Raw genomic sequence first — 19,701 nt, 5'->3', positions numbered from 1 at the left:
AGCTTGTCTTCAACACAAGTTTTTAGAATTTGCATTAAATTCGTTGAATGCAGATCGGAAGCTGTACCATTTACTTTAAATTCAACATCTTTCGATCTAGGAAGCAGATCTGGGGGGTATAATGGTGTTTAGGATCTATGATTTCTACACAAAAATTGATCTAAATAGTTCTGAAGAAGGTTTCGTCGACCCTTTTTGTTGCTGGATAGAGGGTCTTCTAAGTGCTTCCTCGCAGAACTGTCTACTAAATTGTTTTATACATTTAAGCATTCAAATAATTTTGAGCTGTTATGGTTCTGTGTAGAACTTTTACCTTTACTAACGGACCCTAAAAGACCTGCCGGAAGGAATCGATCAATCTGTTGTTGGTTTTCTAGCCTTGTGGGATTGGTTGGTTTTCTAGTCTTATAGTAGCTATTAAATAGTTTGGCAGCATAAAAACTAAACTGGTGGCAATTCACTGAAGAACCAGAGGCAGCTTTAGCAAAATAGCTTGAATGGTGCTCGGAATGACATTTTAGGAGTTGTGGGATCGTTTTCCACAGCAAAACAAATCATCTGATGATCTTTTGTAGATCCTGGAAGTGCCATCAGAAAGAAAATACCCTAAAACTGTTTCTATGTGACAGTAAACAGGATGGCACGGCCGCTGGTTTACTGAAGAACCTTACAAACCTTACGGAACCTTGCGTTCTTTAGTAAACCATCTCTACTCATATCATCTGACTTCAAGTGTTTTCATTATTTGCTCTGTTAGACATTAAACTCACTAAAGATTTGAAAGAAGAAAGAAGAGGACGGATCATTGCTTTTTCTAAAATATACATTTATTCATCATGTATAAATGCTCTATTGCTTGTTATTTTCTGCAAATGTTCAAATCATCTCATCATCATGTACAACTGGGGCTAGTTCACACAGTAGCAGCAGCAAGAGAATCAACCAGAGTCCAAATGCCTCCAGTGCACAAAAACATTGGAGTTGGCACAAGATGTTTACAGGCAGGTCAGTAAAAGTCCGTCGGGTAGTGTGAAAGATCACAGTGGTAATGATGTAAGTTTGTAAGTTTGCAAAATTATTTCTCCAGTGTCAGAAATTGATCAGGGTGTCCCCAATTCAGGACACATTTTTAGGGTTTAAGGGCGTTTTCACACCTGTAGTTCGTTGTGACCATATTCCCTCTGCTTATTGCTCAGACCTGTCTGGGCGGGGAGCAGGAAAGTACATAGAGGAGGAATGTCCTGTGTTCTGGATTACTGTATATTTCTAAGCAATTCAGATCACGTTCTCAAAAAAATTTAACCACTCCAGAGTTTGCTTGAGACCGGACAGGACTTGGTCCGCATCCAAGTGTGATTGCTGTATTCACATCTGCCCAAACGAATCACACTGTCAAAACAAACCCAACAAGAGAAAACACACATCTGATTTGACCAGACTAAAAAGTGCAGGTGTGAAAACGCCCCAAACTTCTCTTTTGGATGAAACAGAACTGGGGTTATACAGACAGAATCTGGCCCAAAAAACAGGTTGAATATAAAAAGAAAAAGGAAAGCACATGATCAGGTGTTATAGCGTCACCTTGAGAACAATAAAAAAGAAAGAAACCTCCAACAAAAAAAGACCACCTTTGACCAGCCATGTGAGGCCGGGGTCTTCACCTTCCCAGGAGAGTCCAGTCATTGAGCCAGCTTTGCGGATTTATGACAACAGAACCTTGGCAACAGTGTCTACGGCAACTCACACTCTACAGTTGCTATTACATCAGCAAAGCCCCTGATATCCTCTCCTTAGGACAGAACATCTAATCACATTTTCCATTCACCGAACAGAAGTGTGTGTGTGTGTGTGTGTGTTTCTGAGAAGTGACTAATAATAAACGTTCAATATTTCAAATCTAACAGTAGTCGAGATCGGGGCCAAGAACATACCAGCTGCAAACTGTCCCATTAAGATGGAAAGTACGTCTCACAGTGCGCAATCACAGAACAAGCCGAGAGGGTGAAGGTGGACAAACTGGACAACAATGCGAAATCTATTCATCATCAGACGCACAGATATAACACTCAACTACCGGAACGTCAGTCAACCATTCTATAGTGATTGTGCCATTACTACGGTGATTGCTGAAGCTGTTAATGTGACAATACACACAAAGAATAGAAAGTGTTCAGTGATGCCCCATAGAGGGATGTAAGAAGTATAATTAAACACTGTCAAATGTCAAACCCTCCAAATAAGAATACAGTTCTCTTGTAAAATGACATAAGTCAGCAACGTTATACATGTTAGAACATTTACACTGTCAATATATTAAAGCTGTGACTAAAGACCCTAAGCCAGGGTTTACTGATTTCCCTGCTCAAACAGGTGAGTTGAATTAGGTGTGCTTGAGCAGGAAAAGCCCTCAAAGACTGGCATTTGCCACCCCTGCAGAAGCTTATTCATTAATGAAACCCATTTAAGACATTCAGCTAAGCATCATGGACTGAAACCTAATCATTGCACATTTCAGCTGATTGTGCACAAGAACTATGTGAAACAGCCATGTGTGTTGTTTTTTTGTATCCACTCATCCAGTCAGAATGTGTGAATTGGCTCTATACAGCGTTCAAGGAGCAAAACATGCTTCTAGCTACCACATACTCTAGTTTATTGCCTTTGTTTAAGTGCTTCTTGTCTAACCAGTCCTCTTGAATTGTTGCGGCAAGTAGTTTTGCTGCCGTCTCGTTCAACAGTCATTCATAATAATGGACTCAGATGCACAGATTTGTTGTGCAAATAATGTTGATGTTGGCTCATTTATTAATTAGGCATTCTTATCATTATATGTGGCACTACTGTGCTTTCTCCTCATTTGTGTGTGATATATAACACTGCACCACCGCAACTGCTCAGCACAACCACACAGTTTATGTGAAGTATTGGGACTTGTATATCTGGATACTGTGTCTTTCCCTCTTTTTGTTGCTTTGTCACCATTCCTCCTTTGTCATTTCGAAAGTGGATGGAAGTTATGGTTCCTTTTGAAACCACAATATTGTTTTTATTGCTGTATTTTAGCATAGATTTTTGGTTTTCTTTGGTGTAGCATGTACATGTCGACACCCAATTTGCATTAGGCCATTAAAAAGGTCAGTTTTGAAGAGCTTTTACTCCGATACTGCGACAGTACTAAGAAGCCGGCACACAGAGAATCACAACAGTGACTGAATAAACAGGGCTACACTGCAGTACCGGACGTTTTGAGTGGCACAGTGCCATTATTAGTTTTATAAATGTCGGCCACTGTAGTGCTGTATGTGCCCAGTACTGCTAATTATACCAGTAAAAGACAGTGGAATAATACCCCTCCATAAAAACAGAGATTTGAGTAAACCCCAGATATGGCTGAGCACTGACAAGAACAAACAAAACATCACCAAGTTCAGGAAAATGAGGAAATTCACATTCAAGACAAAACAATACAAGCTGTGATGTGTGAGAAATGTTCCTTGAAGACAATATTCATTTACATGGATATTCGGAGAATCTTAAGATAGTAGCAAGACTGACTAGACGCTTTAAATGAGTAGAAATAATAAAAATGACCCACAACAAATACAGTTAGAAACAACATATGCTAATGCCACATTTATGACAAGTAGGAGCTCTTTATTTTCTATCTTAAGGTAAGATGATGCTTGTTTGGGTGCTGTGTGTATAAAAAGCTCTAAAAGCCTTTACATTTGAATTACACAGTTGTTTGTTTAGTGCTGAATTATTCCAACAGTGGGTTATGAGACAACTGAATGTTCAGGGAGCACAGTTTGATTTAAAATCTTTCACAGAATGGCTTAACATGATCATTTTTCTTGGTATCCCTCTGTGTTTACCAATATCATTAAGAGGTGGCATATGATACACAAGAAGTACACAACAAAAGCATAAAAACTGAAGATGCTATTACTTCTTGTTCTATGGCTGCTGCCATGTTAAAATGACTCTCAGAGAAGCCTCTTGAGAAACTTTGACTTGAGTCTGAGTGAAAATCATAAAGTTGGAAGGACACTCAAATAGATTTTTCCTTACGCAGAGGTCAGAATCTTCCCAGTTCCCAGATCCCTTAGTCATGAACACAATATGACATACAGCTTAAGGCCTCTTTAGTGCTGGCAGCAATGTAAATGGTGTGTCTCCAGACTGATCAGAAATTCAGCTGGGGAAAAATACCGGGTAAAACATTAGCAGTAAGGCAGGCATCTCTAATGGCATGTTCAGGCCTGAGGCACCTGCAGAAATGTGGGCAATGGGCCTGAACAGTCTTCTTTTTGCTTCTTTTTCTATATAGCCTCAGAGTTTACACTGTGACAACACTGTCCGTTCACCTTCACAGTTAGTCAATGTGGTAATGATCTACCTTCTGTCACATGACTTCACTTGATAGCCTGCTTGCTACGCAGAAGTCTTTTGAATAGTAATGGTTTAAACGCCTTAGGCGCAGTCAAGATGTGTAGATGAAAACCTGATCCGCTCACCTCCACAAAAGAAGGATCAACTGCCACAGCCCTGGGGGGAGCGCGCAGAGAAGCATCTAAAAAAAGCAACCAATGATAAAACTTCACTCAAAGATTAAGATTTCCACTGAAGAGGAAGACGCAGGTAGTTTCAATTTCTAAGCTTCCAGCAGGGATTCTATTATTTTGACTTTTCTTTTAATCACTGGACAAACTTCTCTGGTAAAAAGGAGTCTCAGATCACAGGGAGGGGTACACATTTTCCCCTGTACACACCCTGGCTCACCACCAAGGTGATGTCATTGCATCAGTGAGAGAAAGAGCCCGGGAGAGAGAAAGAGTGATAAAAAAGGTCATTTTTCTTCTCCTGCAGTTAATCTCTCAACTGAAACTGATCCAGGCTGAACACACACACACAGTGTGTCTCTAATAACAGCTCAAGCTGTGCAGAAGAAAAAAAAACTTTTCACATTAAAAAATATATATTCAGGTAGAAGGAGGAAGACCATTTAACAGAAGGGAGTTTCAGCTCTTAGCCATTAGCTGAAGAATTCTGACATAACATCATGCTGTGATGATGGTGCTACATGCAGTACATGGGGAAGAAATCTTACACAGCCAACAAGATTCTATAAAATGATGTATCTCATCAGGACACCCTTAAAAATGAAGGTGCTAAATGGTTCTTTGAACAATGCCATGAAAAAGAACCCTGTGAGCTGTTAGTGTAAAGAACCTTTATATTGACTACCACGCATAAGGCTCTTTTACAAAAATGCTTCTCTATGACACCAAAAGAATCACTCAAAGAACCCTTTGTAGCACCTTTATTTTTCAGAGTGTGTGCATTTTTGCCTGTGTAGGCTTTAGATTAAACACAAACATACATAAATACAGTTAAAAACGAATAGGGTGTTTTCTTTTTAAAGAAGCTACTGATAGAAAGTTAGAAGAACATGGTTAGAGGAGCACAGGTTAGTTGTTCTTCTCTGTGAACTCCAGACACTCTATGGATTTGTTCAGCTTCACAAGCAGCTCACCCGGTTTACTTTAATTAAAGACTGACTAGATAAACTAGGACGGGAACTGGAAATATGGGCCTTCCTCCAGGAGACCTAACCCACTCAATCACACAACCATCACAATGTACTGTTTATTTGTATTTATTCTAAAGTTGGTTGGTTTTGTTTTGAACAAATAAAGAGTCACTGCCAAGATAAACAGCTGAACAGACCACGTTCTGCAGACCTTTGGACAGTACGGTCTACTGTAATTGTGATCTGCCTTGCAATGTATTATAAACACTTCAGTGAAGACTTAAGTTGTGAAGACTGCATTGTTTTCTTGCCCAAAATATTTTTCTCATCCCAACGCTCAAAGAACATCTATGATCTGTCAGGATGCTTCATGGCACATAACTGAGCGTTTGCTTTGGGCATATTTACATTGTTCTTTTGGGATATCAGTTTTGTGAAGGCCAATATTGCAACAGCAGATACCAAACGTTATATGGTGCAGCTCAAGTCATTTTTTACATTTTCTACCCACATTGCAAGGTTTGGAGAAAGAAAAGCAAAATGGCCAAACATTCCTTCACAGCTCTGGACAGTGAAGGACAGTGCTTTCAAGGACAAAACAGTGTAGAAGCTGCAGGGCTACTCTTTGAGTCAGCACCCATGTGATCTAGTAGTTTAATAAGAAGCTGGAAGCGTGTATCCAACATGACCCCTCTTTCTTTACCCTCTCTTAGAAGGGTGTAGATCTCTTGTCGTTCGTTGAGTCCTCCTATCCATTGGCTGTCCGTGATCCTCGGGACATCCTCAAAGCAGAAGGCTTCTCTCTCCTCTCTCTCAGCACGGTGAGATCCAGAGAAAGAAACTAAATAAGAGCAAACGAACAAACTCCTACTGTGAAGAAGACGTTTCAAAACCTAAAAGCAGTTCAGAAACCGAAAGCTTACTGCTTATTCCAGCAGCTATGTGATCCAGCAGCTCACTTAGAAGAAACCGGAATGTTCCATTAGTTTCTAGGTCCTGTGCAAATGTAATCACCTGTGGGCCCCCCTTCCAAATGAGAAAAGGTGTGGGAGAGCATCTATTATTTTTCACAGAAGTCTTAGTTATGATTCTGATTGCGCAGACATTCAAAATTGTACACCAAAGCAAACCTCCAGTCCAGGACTCTCTCCATTTAGTTCATTGTTCATATCAGGTGTATATCTCTTGTCGTCCGCTGGGCGCAAATCCGCCGTTGATTCCTCCTATCCTCTGCCCATCCATGATTTGCAGTACCTCCTCTAGGATGGATGGTCCCAAGTCCAGATGCAAGGAGAGGAGAGACCCTGCATGAGAAAGATAAGGACGCTCCTCCTCGTCCTCGCCTTCACCCCTCCCACGCTTCTCTTCTTCCTTTGCGGTCGAGCGAGGCTTAGGGTCCGGTGTAGCAGGGCGTGACGTGTGAGGTGACTCCAGGTGCAACCTCGGAGGCTTTGGCGGCGGGGAGAGAGATGCTGCAGTTGTTGCTGTTGATGTTGTTGTGGTCAAGGGGTGAGAATGCGTGACGACTGTTGCTGCGTCAATGGAGATAGCAGGGGTCTGGGCTGGCAGGGTGAGCGCTTGCACTCCACCAATGACTGGAAGCGACAGAGCGTTCTTTAGCAGCGGAGAGCTCTCACTGGCTGGTGGCTGGCTGGCGCTCACACTGGCTGTGCGGTTGAACTGGAATGGACCCTGGTTAGCCTGTTGGCCAGGCAATAGGTGGAACTTGCCCTGTAGGAAAGAAAGGTCACCAAACAGGTCGTCTGCGCCACCCCCGCTACCTATGTGGATGGTGTGGCGGAAGTCTCCCAGCGGAGGGCTGATCATGTCAGACGACAGCAGGTCCCTCAGCTTCTCCTTTTTGCCTTTGCGACTCCGCCGCTTCAGATAAATAGGAGCTTTGGCAGACATTTCTGACACCTGCTGTCGCCCGGAGCAACACAGAGACAACTCCTGAAGCAGCGTGGACAGACAGAGGGAAATAGAAGACAGAAATGGGGCAGACGTAGAGGAGAACAGAACAAATAAGACGAGGATGAAGCCGATGAACTGAAGGTGAAGGCTCTAGTTCAGTGTTAGCATCAGCGTCTGTAGGGCAAGAACATTCCCGCAATTTCCGTTCAAAGGTAGCACAGAAATTATTCCCAGTGGGACAGAATTTCCAACAGGATGTCACTCCATCCTGCCTAGAGAGAAAGAGAGAGAGACAGAGAAAGAAACATTAGCATATATACTCTAATGGACAACACAATAAACACACACTCCAATGTAAAATATTCCTCATGGAGACGTTAGATTCTCTAAATAGCATCCATGCATCCATGTAAACTTCGCTTCCCTGCAATGTCTCTGTTTATTTATATCTTCAATCTGTTCATTTATTTACACCTCAGACCGAAGAGCCAAAACTTGAAAAAAGTAAACAGGCAACAGCACAGCGGTAAAGAGGAAGAATAGGCCTTGCTCCATGCTTATATAATGGAGGATCCTTTAGGGCAGATTTCATTAGATGTTCCACAAACATTCTCTCTCTTGCATCAGCACAGTTGGAAAAAAAGATTGAGATGAGTTTTAATAAGCAGGAGGCACAGGAAATAAATCAGTCATCTGGAGCTGTGGGTTTTTTTGATAATCACTGTTTGTTAATGTTGGCACAGCAGTTGCACAGCTTTGGAGAAGGGTCGGGGTGAGTGTCATGTCTCCACAGTTGATGAGATTAGTGGACTGAACTAAACCGGAATGAGTCTCTCTGGAGTGCAGGGTTACAACTAAGAATTACTTCTATAATCACTGAATCTATCAACAACTATCTGATGAATCGACTGATTAGTCCATTATACTGTTTTCTCTCACCTTTCTCACTGACACCATCGTTCACAGTTCTGCCTGTGTGATTAGTGATTTCTTTCTTTTGTGGTGAAAGACAACAAAAGAAGTCACCCCCCCCCCCCACAATTGAAATGCTTAGCATATTGTGTTTGTGTTTTATTAATATGGTAATGTTGTCATTTTCAGCTTTTTTTAAAGGAATTCAACAAAAAGTAAACAAAAGCAAATGTTACGTTTCATAGTCTTCTAATGTGACATAGCAGCCACAAGCTAATATGCCACCCCACACTACCCAAGGTATTACACTATGCTCAAGTCATCATACTACATCAAATCTAATTTGTTATCCACAAGCTATCATCAGTATTTTGGTGTAGATGGTGTTTTCAGATGCTGTAAAAAAATAAGTAAAACGTTTTTTATAATAGCAATGATGTGTAAAAGCCATTAACGGTTTTCTTTTCTATAAATTACACTAATAACTGTTGTCATGCTTCAGAGAGAATGTTTACTGAGTCAATGTGTTTATCTGAAACATGCAAAGTGCTGTGCATTTTGGAGGATGCTACACATCACTAATGTGTGTTAATGTATAATATACAGCTGGTCGATTAAACAGTATTTACCATTACTGTCAGAAAATTACGTCACAATTACTGACTTTCTGACCATATTGTAAATATCATTAGTACTTTCATATCATTAGAACCACGTCATCATAAAGAGAGCATCAGTGGATTCAGAGCATTAGTGGATTTAGGCTACATTCACACAGCCAGACTTCACATTACTCAAATCAGATTTTTTGCTTTAATGTAACACAGATGTGACTTTTTTCAGGGCTGTGTGAACATGTCAAATCCAATCAGTGGTTTTTACATTGTTACACCACAAGGCTCGTTTTCTGGTTCCATTCCAACATATCAGAAAAAGAAATATCATGAAATATTGTGTATCTTAAAACGTCCTTATCTTGCTTTTTGTGTTTATACCATATTGTCCACCAATATGTGGATGACTGGGTGAGTGATGGTATAATGAGTGTGTGTTGCACGGCAGGTTGTGTGTCTATATATTGCATGTTTGTATGTGTGTGTGTGTTGGAAGAGCACACAGTGGTGAAAGAGTATGACTTACATTCCTCTGGCCTTAAGTCATGCATCTCAAGTTACACCAAGCATGACAGTGAATGTGAGTGTGTGTGTTTGCCAACACGTGTGTGCAAGGGCTTTCTTCAGTGTCAATAAGCATGACTGATTTTAAATGCTACAGTGTTTTTTTCACACACACAAAGCCAACAGAAAGTGTGTGTTTCTACTGTGAAACATTAACATTAGCCTTATGCAGGAAGCAGCCCAACAATAGCCTTAGTGGCACTGCTGAGGTGAGTGCACTGCTGCAGTCCAAATCCTGCAGATGAAACACACACACACACAGGATGAAGGAAAGCTCTGCTTCTGCAGTTAGAGGAGATGCACCGGTAGCATAATTCTCTGGTGGTGGAGCCTGATGAAGCTGCTGTGTGTGTGTTTTTAAGTGTGTGTGAACATGTAATATTTATGGGGTGCTGTGAACATAGCATTGTTAGATAAAGCTATGTGTGTGTGTGAGGCAGATTATAGTATTTTGTTCTAACTGTCTAATTGTGGTCTAACTGCCGCAGTACTGTGTGTGTGTGTGCTGACAGATGCCTTTCCCTGATGGTACAGAACCGCACAGACTACAGTTTGTGTGTGTGTGTGTGCGCACAGTGACAGAATGACATTGTCTAGAGAGAGGGGCTGCAGTGTGCTGACTCACTGAACTGAGAAGATAATGGGCAACGGATAAACAGAGAGAAAACAAGGGAAAGAAAGAAGGAATGGTAGAGAAACAAAGCTGGCTTCATTACAAATCACTGCAAATTCATGACTGTGGTTTTTGTGCTTTCCCTAAAAACATTTATTAACAAATTAACTTTCTGTTCTTGGTGACACAAAGAGGTGCTTCATGGCGTTGCCTCTTTTGTAACCACACACAATAAAGAGGAATGTCCACGTGTATGTGTCAAGGTTAGAGTTCAGTCTAATCTACAGTGTGGAACCGGTATAACCACTGACTACATTCACTGCAGGGCGAGATGTCAAACTGATCAGCATGCTGTGTATGTATGGTTAAAGGTTTATTTTTCCCTTTCTAACCCACTCACATACAATCAACCTCATCCTTTTAGTTGTTTTCATCTACAAGAATAACTTGCACATCATCATAGATTTCAATATTATCCACTATACGTAAAACAGATGGGTTTTAAGAAGGAATTCCGGAAGTCAATGACAGCCCAAAGATATCATCAACATCAAAGTGTGCTTGGACCCCTTAAATGCCACAAAAACAACTACCACAATTTCCGAAACCCCTGCTAACTCGCTATCTTATCAAAACAAAAACCATGCCACTGCACTTAGTTGTAGGATCAGGTGTTGGAATCAGTGTTGTCCTGTGTGGACCTGTCGTATGGCCCGACACGTCACATCAGGGGTGGAAAAAAAGCCATTCTAAGGCGCATACGCATACTTCTTATCACCCTGCTATCTGTGTTTGGAACAGGTGAATCATAAGTTATTCAATTCTCATAGCCTAAACATCCATTAAGAGTTATCAACAGATATTCTAGTCTAGCAGAGACGACGGGTCGCCTAGTAGTACCGCACTATAGACAGTGACACATTGTCTTTTAGATTACTCTGTTTTGTCAGTAATCATTACACATTTGAATCAAGTAATTCCAATTCATCACTTCTTTCAGCGGGGTAAAATAAATCTGCTAGTAGAACACAATGTGCAAAGATTATTTAACTGTGGCTCCTGTGTTTTATCGGCGAGGAAAGGGCAGCAAACAAAAGTGCTGCCAAAGCTGAAGAGCCAAACACTTAGCGAGCCATGCTGCTCCTTAGATAATGCAGAGTGAACACACACTGTCATGCAGGCTTTGACAAAAAAACAATATAAACAAGTGTGTGAGTGTGTATGTAGGTGGATACACCATCCTATTAAAAATTTTCTGGGATGGCCCTACCATCAACCTTTTACTCTTAAAAGAGGCCTTGAAGGGTTCTTTAGTAAAGACCATGGTTGTATCTATACAGAACTCCATTATTGTCATTATTTAAAGAACCATTTTTGCTAAAAGTACAAACAAGTGTCCTTTGTGTGCTGAGTAATGGATACAAGTATGTACGTATTTATGTAAAAAAAAATGTAGCCACAACTGTCCAAAGGTGATTAAATGGAAAACACAATGTACATCTACGCAGCATCCAAGCTGTGTTGTATAATCTTTATGTAGAATTGTTTCTCAACAGAAGGAGATGCTTAGAAGCAGCCAAACATGAGCCTAACGTCACCATGTCTAAAGCCATGCATTGGCTAGAAGTGGACAGACCCTTCACAGTGCTGGGCTGTGAAGCAGTGGGACTGCTTTCTCTGGAGGGACGAAGTTTCAGCCAATACTTCTGGGATGAGTTGACATACCAGTACTGATGCTGGATGATTAGCTCATCTTAAAAGTATTGAGTGGTGCTCCATCCCTCCAGAAAATGCAGTTGCACTGCTTTATACACATCTAGCCAATTCTAGGCGTTAGGTGTGGCTGAATGCAATGGAATCATCACAACGATGTTGTTAGGGTGAAGGCTGATACTGCCACAAAGGTGGAAACAATTCCTGTTAATACCCTTGATCCAAAATAAATAAATAAATAAGCAGGTTTCTGCAAACTTTTGCACATTTACTGCTTGATCCGTTAAAGGCAGTCTGGCCAGGGGAAATGGACAGCACAGCAGATATCGATCATAATCCACGTCCAGTCTCCTGCACACTGCTCATCATTCAAACACACTGAGACTCCACCCAACACAACAAGCGTGGTTTCCTCACTGGTAAAAACTGAAAGATGAAGATATCACTCTGTACTAGATCTCTATTATTATTACTCTGTACTAGATCTCTATTAGTATTACTCTGTACTAGATCTCTATTAGTATTACTCTGTACTAGATCTCTATTAGTATTACTCTGTACTAGATCTCTATTATTATTACTCTGTACTAGATCTCTATTATTATTACTCTGTACTAGATCTCTATTAGTATTACTCTGTACTAGATCTCTATTATTATTACTCTGTACTAGATCTCTATTATTATTACTCTGTACTAGATCTCTATTATTATTACTCTGTACTAGTATCTCACTATTACCACTTTATTATTCTCACTTTCACGGCTCTAATAAGCTCGGCACTTTGGGAGTTAACACTCTCTAAAGCAGGTGTTTGCTGCCAGTGGGAGATCAACAAGCTTGTTCTGGAAACAAAAAGCTAGCTAAAGCTGTTCTCTGTTCAACGGTCCAGAAAGAAAAAACAGCACACCCAAAAACAAAACCCCAACAGACTTTAGCACATGATTTTAATGCGGTTAGAATAACGGAATGCGTTAAACTGCCCCACAGAAGTGTTGAATAGAGGCTACACGTTATTATTATTATTATTATTATTATTATTATTATTAGTAGTAGTAGTAGTAGTAATGGTGGTGGTGGTAGTATTGCCTATATGCAGGTTAGTATCCGCACAGTATTACATCACTTCTCCAGGTTTTGTCAAAATATCAAAATAACTTATTTTACTCTTTTGAGTACCTCAACATCTGTCCCACTGTCTGAGTTAGCTAGCTGGCTAAATAAAAAAAACATTTCTCTCAATTTATTTTAATTATTTTTTAACGAACTATTCTTTTAAATGCTTATTTTCCTCCATTCCTCCACAACAGGCTCACTTTCTGAGGTAAATAGTATTTCTCGTTTAATGTATTTCAATTCTTTTCACGTCATTTTTCCAATAAAGTTTAGCTAGCTAGAACTTTTAAACTTCGTCTTCTTTTCCATTACAAGTTAAACTAAGCAGCACGTCGTTTGAGAGAGTGCTCACACAAGCAGAACCCCCAAGAATTAATCCTGTTTTCCGGCTAAAATTAAGCTAAATGTACGTGTGGTGGTTATATTTTCAGCCTACCTTCAAGCTCTGCTTCCCACTCGGATAAAATCCCTTTTCTTCAGATATGCGTCCTTCTGTTCGGCGGATAAGGCGAGCCTCCTCTTTCCAGGTGCCTCTCAGCTATGAAATGACCCAGCGGCGCTCGAGCTCCCCTCTCAAACTCGTGGTTACTCAGCCTGGCCCCGTGACTCCGCCCCAAGGGGCGTGACTGAGTAAGCACGAGTTCGTGAGGGGAGCTCGAGCATCGCGGACTCGTTTCATGGCTAAAAACGCCAGAATTACCCCCCTCAACGACCCCCAGTGCCTGCGCAGTCAGTTCTTTCACTCGGTTCACGAAAATAACCTCTTCATTCGATACAGTTAGCTCTGTTTGCTGATAGTGTGAAACCAGAAACGCCCTCCAGCGCACTTTCTTCCCCTCTCTCCCTCTGGCTCAATCCCAAGTAGTTCCCAACTGGGACATACGGTGCAGTGTTTAGGACGTGAAAGACTTTAAAAGGGGGAGTTTTGCAGATTTTTAAAGGTTCTGCATAGTTCAGTGGTCGAGATATAAACAACAGCATCCAGCATGGTCTGGTGTGAAATGACTCATTAAGGAGAAAATTACTGACTCAGGTTTCTTTGCATTGGTAGTGATGGAAATCAGGGGTTGCCATGACTACAACACACAAGTAGTCATGGAATCATAGAAAATCCAAATTTCATATCATTTGATACTGACCCTAAACACAAGCGGTACATGTGGTCCATACGTCTGTGTTTAGGCTAGAGCGAAGCATAAATAGCATATAAATATAAATATACCCTTGATCAACATTTGGTTTGATGGCTTAGCTGGTCTACAAGCATGATCAACCTGACCAAGCTAGACAATCAGCTTGACTGGCAATGACCACAATCAAATGCAACATGCACTGTGCTGGTCTAAAGCTGGTTAACCAACCATCAGCCACCCGAAACCAGCCACCAGCAAAAGCTGGATTTTTCAGTAAGGTACTCAATCTTTAGGTTGGCCCTCACATATTACTACAGCCAGCTCAGGCACATTGCATCTTACCCAAAAGAGACAACACAGGTTACCCAATCAGAGCAGAGATAGTTAACATGCATCAACATAACAGCCATTCAAAGCACAAAGTAGAAGTCAGACAGAGGTAATGTAAAAACAAAACAAAACAAAAAAAAAAACTAAGCGGACCTTAAGAAAAATAAAGGTATTGGACAATATAGGGAATAGAGAGCTGCTGAAGACTCTGGAGCCTCTCTCTCAGGCGCTCACACGCTCAAGCGCAAACACAGTGTCTTGGAACAGTTTTCCAAGACTCTGATTTCCGCCGGACAGGATTTCAAGGAAATGGGACAGAGAAAGATTTGGATAGGTCAAATTTGGATGTTTACAAAGCCCTGTGCTGGGGCTCCTTTCAGATGGGCTAAGAACATAGAAAAGTTGTTTATAAGTATATGTAACTAGATACTGCTCCTATCTGACAGACGGTGGCTAATGTGAGCAATCTGGAAAGCCTTTCTGCTCATTTCAAAGATTTGTACACAAGTAAAATTGAGTGTATTCAAGCAGGACAACATGAGGTTGTACAGTGCAGTGGGACTCCACTCATGACAGACTATGCTAACAGCCCTGAAGGGCAGGAACTCTGCTGAGTTTTGCATCTACCTTATTCCAATACACTGAATTCAATTTATAGAGGTTGGTTAGCCCATTAGCAGATTCTGGACTTGATAGCGAATGCTTTAGCTGAATGCTAAACTCTGCAGTCCTTTGGACCTCTAGATCTGGAATCTCACCTTTCTAAATTGGCCAATAGTGGAAGCGAACTGAAGCTAATACTCACTGTCCATGTATGAATGACTGAATGAACAAAACATCTATTCCTATCTGCTTACCTTGATGCAGTAGCAATGTGGATACACATGCCAGTCAGCCCTGTCAGTATGTGTAGTGTGGCCATGAGATTCAGATCAGGCAAAATCAAGGCACACAGAGGAAGTATTTGGTTGTATCCTTTCCCTCAGTCCTAACGTTTGTTGTCCCATTTCTCAAATGCGCAATACCCAGTTTACACAATGTTTCAGATGTTAACAGTCAGTAGGTTACTCGATTACTAGTCTAATCTGTAGTGCTGCTTGTATCCAGTCCCTTCCCAGATAACATGCCCATGTGAGGCCTGTAGTTTTGTCCATGAGTTCCATGTTGGTCCCACATATTGATGCCCACCAGGGTCCCACCTGGGTCAGCCCAACTGGGTGCAAACCCACCCATGAGCTGGAACCAACCCATCTAGACCACGTTCAATCCACGTGAGCCCCACATGGACATGTTGGCTGGGTTATTGTACTCGTCAGGGTATTTCTAATTTCACAACAGTGTTTTCTGCACAAATGTGCTCTTGCTGAGGAGATGCCTGTTAGCCTGTTGTTGGCTGATTGCCGAGCTGTTCAGCCTAGACGTGATTAAACAAAGCCTTTTACCATATTTCACATGCATGCTGCTCGTGCAGTGAACAAAGTGCAGATAGCACACTTTGGTGGAAACTCTTCGGAATGCTGATTCTTGTAATTGTGATCACTGATATTCTACAGTTTAACATGGTGGTGACGTTCCAACACACTGTTAGAATGAGGAACAATGTTTATCGAGGAATCTTGCACATCTTTACTAAATACTACTGACTGCAAGCTAGGAATTTAGGACAGGTCAACTGTGCACTAGTTCCATCAAATGAAAATATAGTTATGCTTGTCTATTAACTAGGTTTATAGACAGACCTACCACTCTAGTGCTAATCTGGACATAGATATAGTAGTATGAGATTGTGCATGTAGCTCTAAACCTTTCCTCAACCAATACTAGGCTATTTCTTTGTACAGAGGCTCATGTATGGCCTATATTTCCAGTTAGAGCACATATCTATCTTAAATGAATTAGGTAGCTGGTCATTTCTCTCAATAACAGAGAAATATGAGTAAGATTAGATCCCCTACTGCTCGGCACTCCAGTCCGGAATTTCTCCTTTCCATTCCACAGTGCTGCTTCCTGAAAGCTCCAGTGAAAGGCGTTCACCGGCAAACACTAGCTGACTCATAGTCATACCTAAACTATTACACACACATGGAAGCTCCTACAGTAAACCATTAACAGTGGTCACTGCTGATATGATTCAATACACTACTCACTACTTTTGCTGCATTAATGATCCCCTCAGGATGTTACCATTACCACATTCCAGACATAAATAATTACTCTCCTAATGAAATACATGGGGTTTTTGTCTTTTACATTTACATATATGGCATTTAGCTGACACTCTTAACCAGAGCAACTTACAAGGCAACTCATATTACAGAGGTGGGCCAGTGTAGTGTTCGGTGTCCTGCCCAGGGACTCTTATTGGTGTAGAGCAGCACAGTCACCCAGACTTGGAATCGAACCCCAGTCTCCCACATGGTGTGGTAGCTCAGTGGCAGGTAGTGGTGTTATCTGTTGTGCCACACCAACCATGAAGTAGTATTAATTAATGGTTGATGGTAGTTAATATGAATAAGTCACCTGACCAATGGTGTCCAAACTTTTAACTATAACTGTATATAACTAGCTTACACAAACAAATCATTAAAATACAATTCAAACTCATTCACACCCCAGTCCAAGCATAAAACCTCTACACACACCTTGAATTGACCACACTACTGTTAGGACAGACTTAAGCACCCCCCCACACACAAAAAAGGTGAAAAACCACATGATTAGCTTTCATCAGTACACAATCAGTTTCCAGTTTATTAGGCATGCCTACCATGTACCAACATCCACTGGCCATTTTATCAGAAACACATAACATTTAGGTGCACTTTGTGAGTTTACAATTACAGATTATAGCTAATCTGTTGCTGCACTATTTATCAGCACCCCTCTCACATCTCATCAGTGGGCCACCATAATGGACCGTCACTGATTCAGATATTATTTGGGTGGTGCACCATTCATAACACAGGGATAACACGAACAAGCTAGTCGGTAGGTGTTCCTAACTGCAAAATCTGAAGTATATTTGTTTACCAGTAATTACTTATTTTAGTTAGTGTGAATAATTGTGAATTTCACCCTGCAGTGCTGCTTCGGGCTCCAGTACAAAATTTGGAATGATAAGATGTCACGGTAGAAGGTGTGGAATCCCGCGGGCAAACCAAAAGTATGATGTTTTCGTTTGTGAATGCTGTCCTGAAGTAGTGGGTTGCATAACAGTGGAAAGACTGCCTGCTTTCTCACCAGATAAAAATATATTTCATTACAGATGGTTTTACATTGTTACATTACCAAAGAAATACAAGCTAACCTCCACAGTACCAGGAAGCTGGAATTTCAGGAGAGGATTTTAGGCCCTTTTGGTCAGTGATCAAGGTCAACATACAGGCAGGAAGGAGAACAGTTAGCCCCTCTATGACCCACTTTCATAATATTTCAGCAGTGCTTTAGTAGTCAATCAGTCCAAGTTTTGCACTGGAGCTATGGCAAATAGCCACCAGTTTAGCACTGTGCAAATCTTCTTCAGCACACAGTTGATCAGTGAGCTTAAACCATAGACAGAATTCAGGCTTTGAGATGGCTGCTAGTGTTTTTAGCTGTGCAGCATGTTTTCTCCATGTTCAAGTCCAGCATGGTCCAAAACCACATAAGGAAGTCTATTTGACATTATGTTACAATGTGACACAGCTTGTGACAAGTGTGTGATGATTTAGGCATACAGCTTCAGTGATGCTACCTTGCTGGCTAAAAGCTTCACTTACTTATTAGCTAAAGAAACTTTAGACACCAAACCTGTCTCTGTGTGACTACTTTTGGACTAATTGGCACACTGAGAACATATTATCCTGTTTGAGCTCCATTTAGCTAGCATGCTGTATATAGTATCCGTGTCTTAGCAAATGTACTTCTAGGAGACTCGATTTTGAATTCCAACATTAGTAACAACCCTCTATTTGTTGTATATTGGAGCTGGATTGACTGTGAAACCATTGACTCTAATCAGCCACACCATATTTGTTACCCTCATTGGCACTAACTGCTGATTTTAAATGACAAAGAACTCATGATAAGGCAAGAGACGGGCCTGCCTTGTTCAAAGCCAACGTGGGATTTTGATGCCATTGTCTTTGGCCCTAGTGGTAATGAGCCAGATTTGCATTGAAGGCCTTCAGTACGAGATACAGGCAAAGCCTCAATAATTCTAATGAAGCATTTAGACGTCACATCCCAGATGTGTTCCAAGCACATTCCCAGTATCACCTCACCAACACACTCGCCAAAGGGTCTCAATGGATTTTCATTCATGTGGTGTCGACTTCTAAAGAGCTGCATACCTTAAGCTCCTTATCTGATGGAAGACACCCAGTGTTGCAAATGGTTCCCATATCCTTAACATGATAAAATCAAGAGCAGTATCAAGAACACTACTACAAGGAGCAGATATGATCCCTTCTCATTACTCCTTACATTACAAAATCAGGAGCCCTGTCTGAAACATTAGTTACAAGGAACAGAAACGGCCCCCTAAACGCTATTCCCATTTGAAAACCAGGACCACTATCTAGAACACTACTTAAGAGGCATGATTTGCTAATCAACATACCCTACATTAGAATATCAGAAGCACTTAAAAGAACACTATTAAAGAGGACAGATACACTATGTGTCCAAATGTTTGTGGACACCCCATCTAATGAATGCATTCAGCTATTTTAAGTGGTGCCCATTGCTGACACTGATATGCAAATACGCTCACACACAGCTTGTCTAGCCCATGTAGAGATGTATTGCCAATAGAATAGGACTCTTTAGTCCTATTAGAGTAGACAAACATGAACCTATTGGCACCATGCTTAATGCCAGGTGTGGGCTAGAGGGGTGTAAATCCCCCCAGCAGTGGATGGTGTTCTTTGGAATGATGGTTCTCCACCTGATTCTTTTGGGAGAAGTCGGGGAGGTGGGGTGCTGATCATTATACATCCTCACTAATGCTCTTGTCAATAAATAAAGACAAACCACAATAATCACAATATTTCAAAAAAGCCTCCAACAAAAGCAGGATAACCTCTTTTTAATCATTTCAGAAGCATAAATGACTGACAATGTGTCCCGATACTTTTGTCCATATTGAGTACAGTAGAAAACAAGAAACACTATCTAGCATGTGATAATAGGGGATCACTATTAATTATTACTCATAACCAGCATTATGTAGCATTACATAGAAGACTGGTATAGGGAACAGAAACTACCAGAGGCTCA

General features: G+C 41.1%; 1 protein-coding gene across 2 annotated transcripts; it reads right to left on the bottom strand.

Annotated features, from left to right (window-relative positions):
• Positions 1-809: 809 nt before the first annotated feature.
• Positions 810-13,505, bottom strand: cdc42ep2 (CDC42 effector protein (Rho GTPase binding) 2). Of its 2 annotated transcripts, none has more exons than XM_072675410.1 (2): positions 13,416-13,505; positions 810-7,719 (listed from the first exon to the last, which is right to left on the bottom strand). In XM_072675410.1, exon 2 carries the CDS (start codon positions 7,442-7,444, stop codon positions 6,704-6,706), a length of 741 nt encoding a protein of 246 aa, XP_072531511.1. In that variant the 5' UTR covers positions 7,445-7,719; positions 13,416-13,505; the 3' UTR covers positions 810-6,703. The 2 variants fall into 2 exon arrangements, with proteins under 2 accessions (XP_072531511.1, XP_072531519.1); XM_072675418.1 differs by having other exon boundaries at positions 810-7,715.
• Between the last annotated feature and the right edge of the window lie 6,196 nt (positions 13,506-19,701).

This window comes from Salminus brasiliensis, chromosome 1 (assembly GCF_030463535.1).
Source record: "Salminus brasiliensis chromosome 1, fSalBra1.hap2, whole genome shotgun sequence".
In the NCBI taxonomy this organism is placed as follows: Eukaryota; Metazoa; Chordata; class Actinopteri; order Characiformes; family Bryconidae; genus Salminus; species Salminus brasiliensis.
Note: the sequence above shows the minus strand (reverse complement) of the source record. Positions and strands in the feature narration are given on the sequence as shown.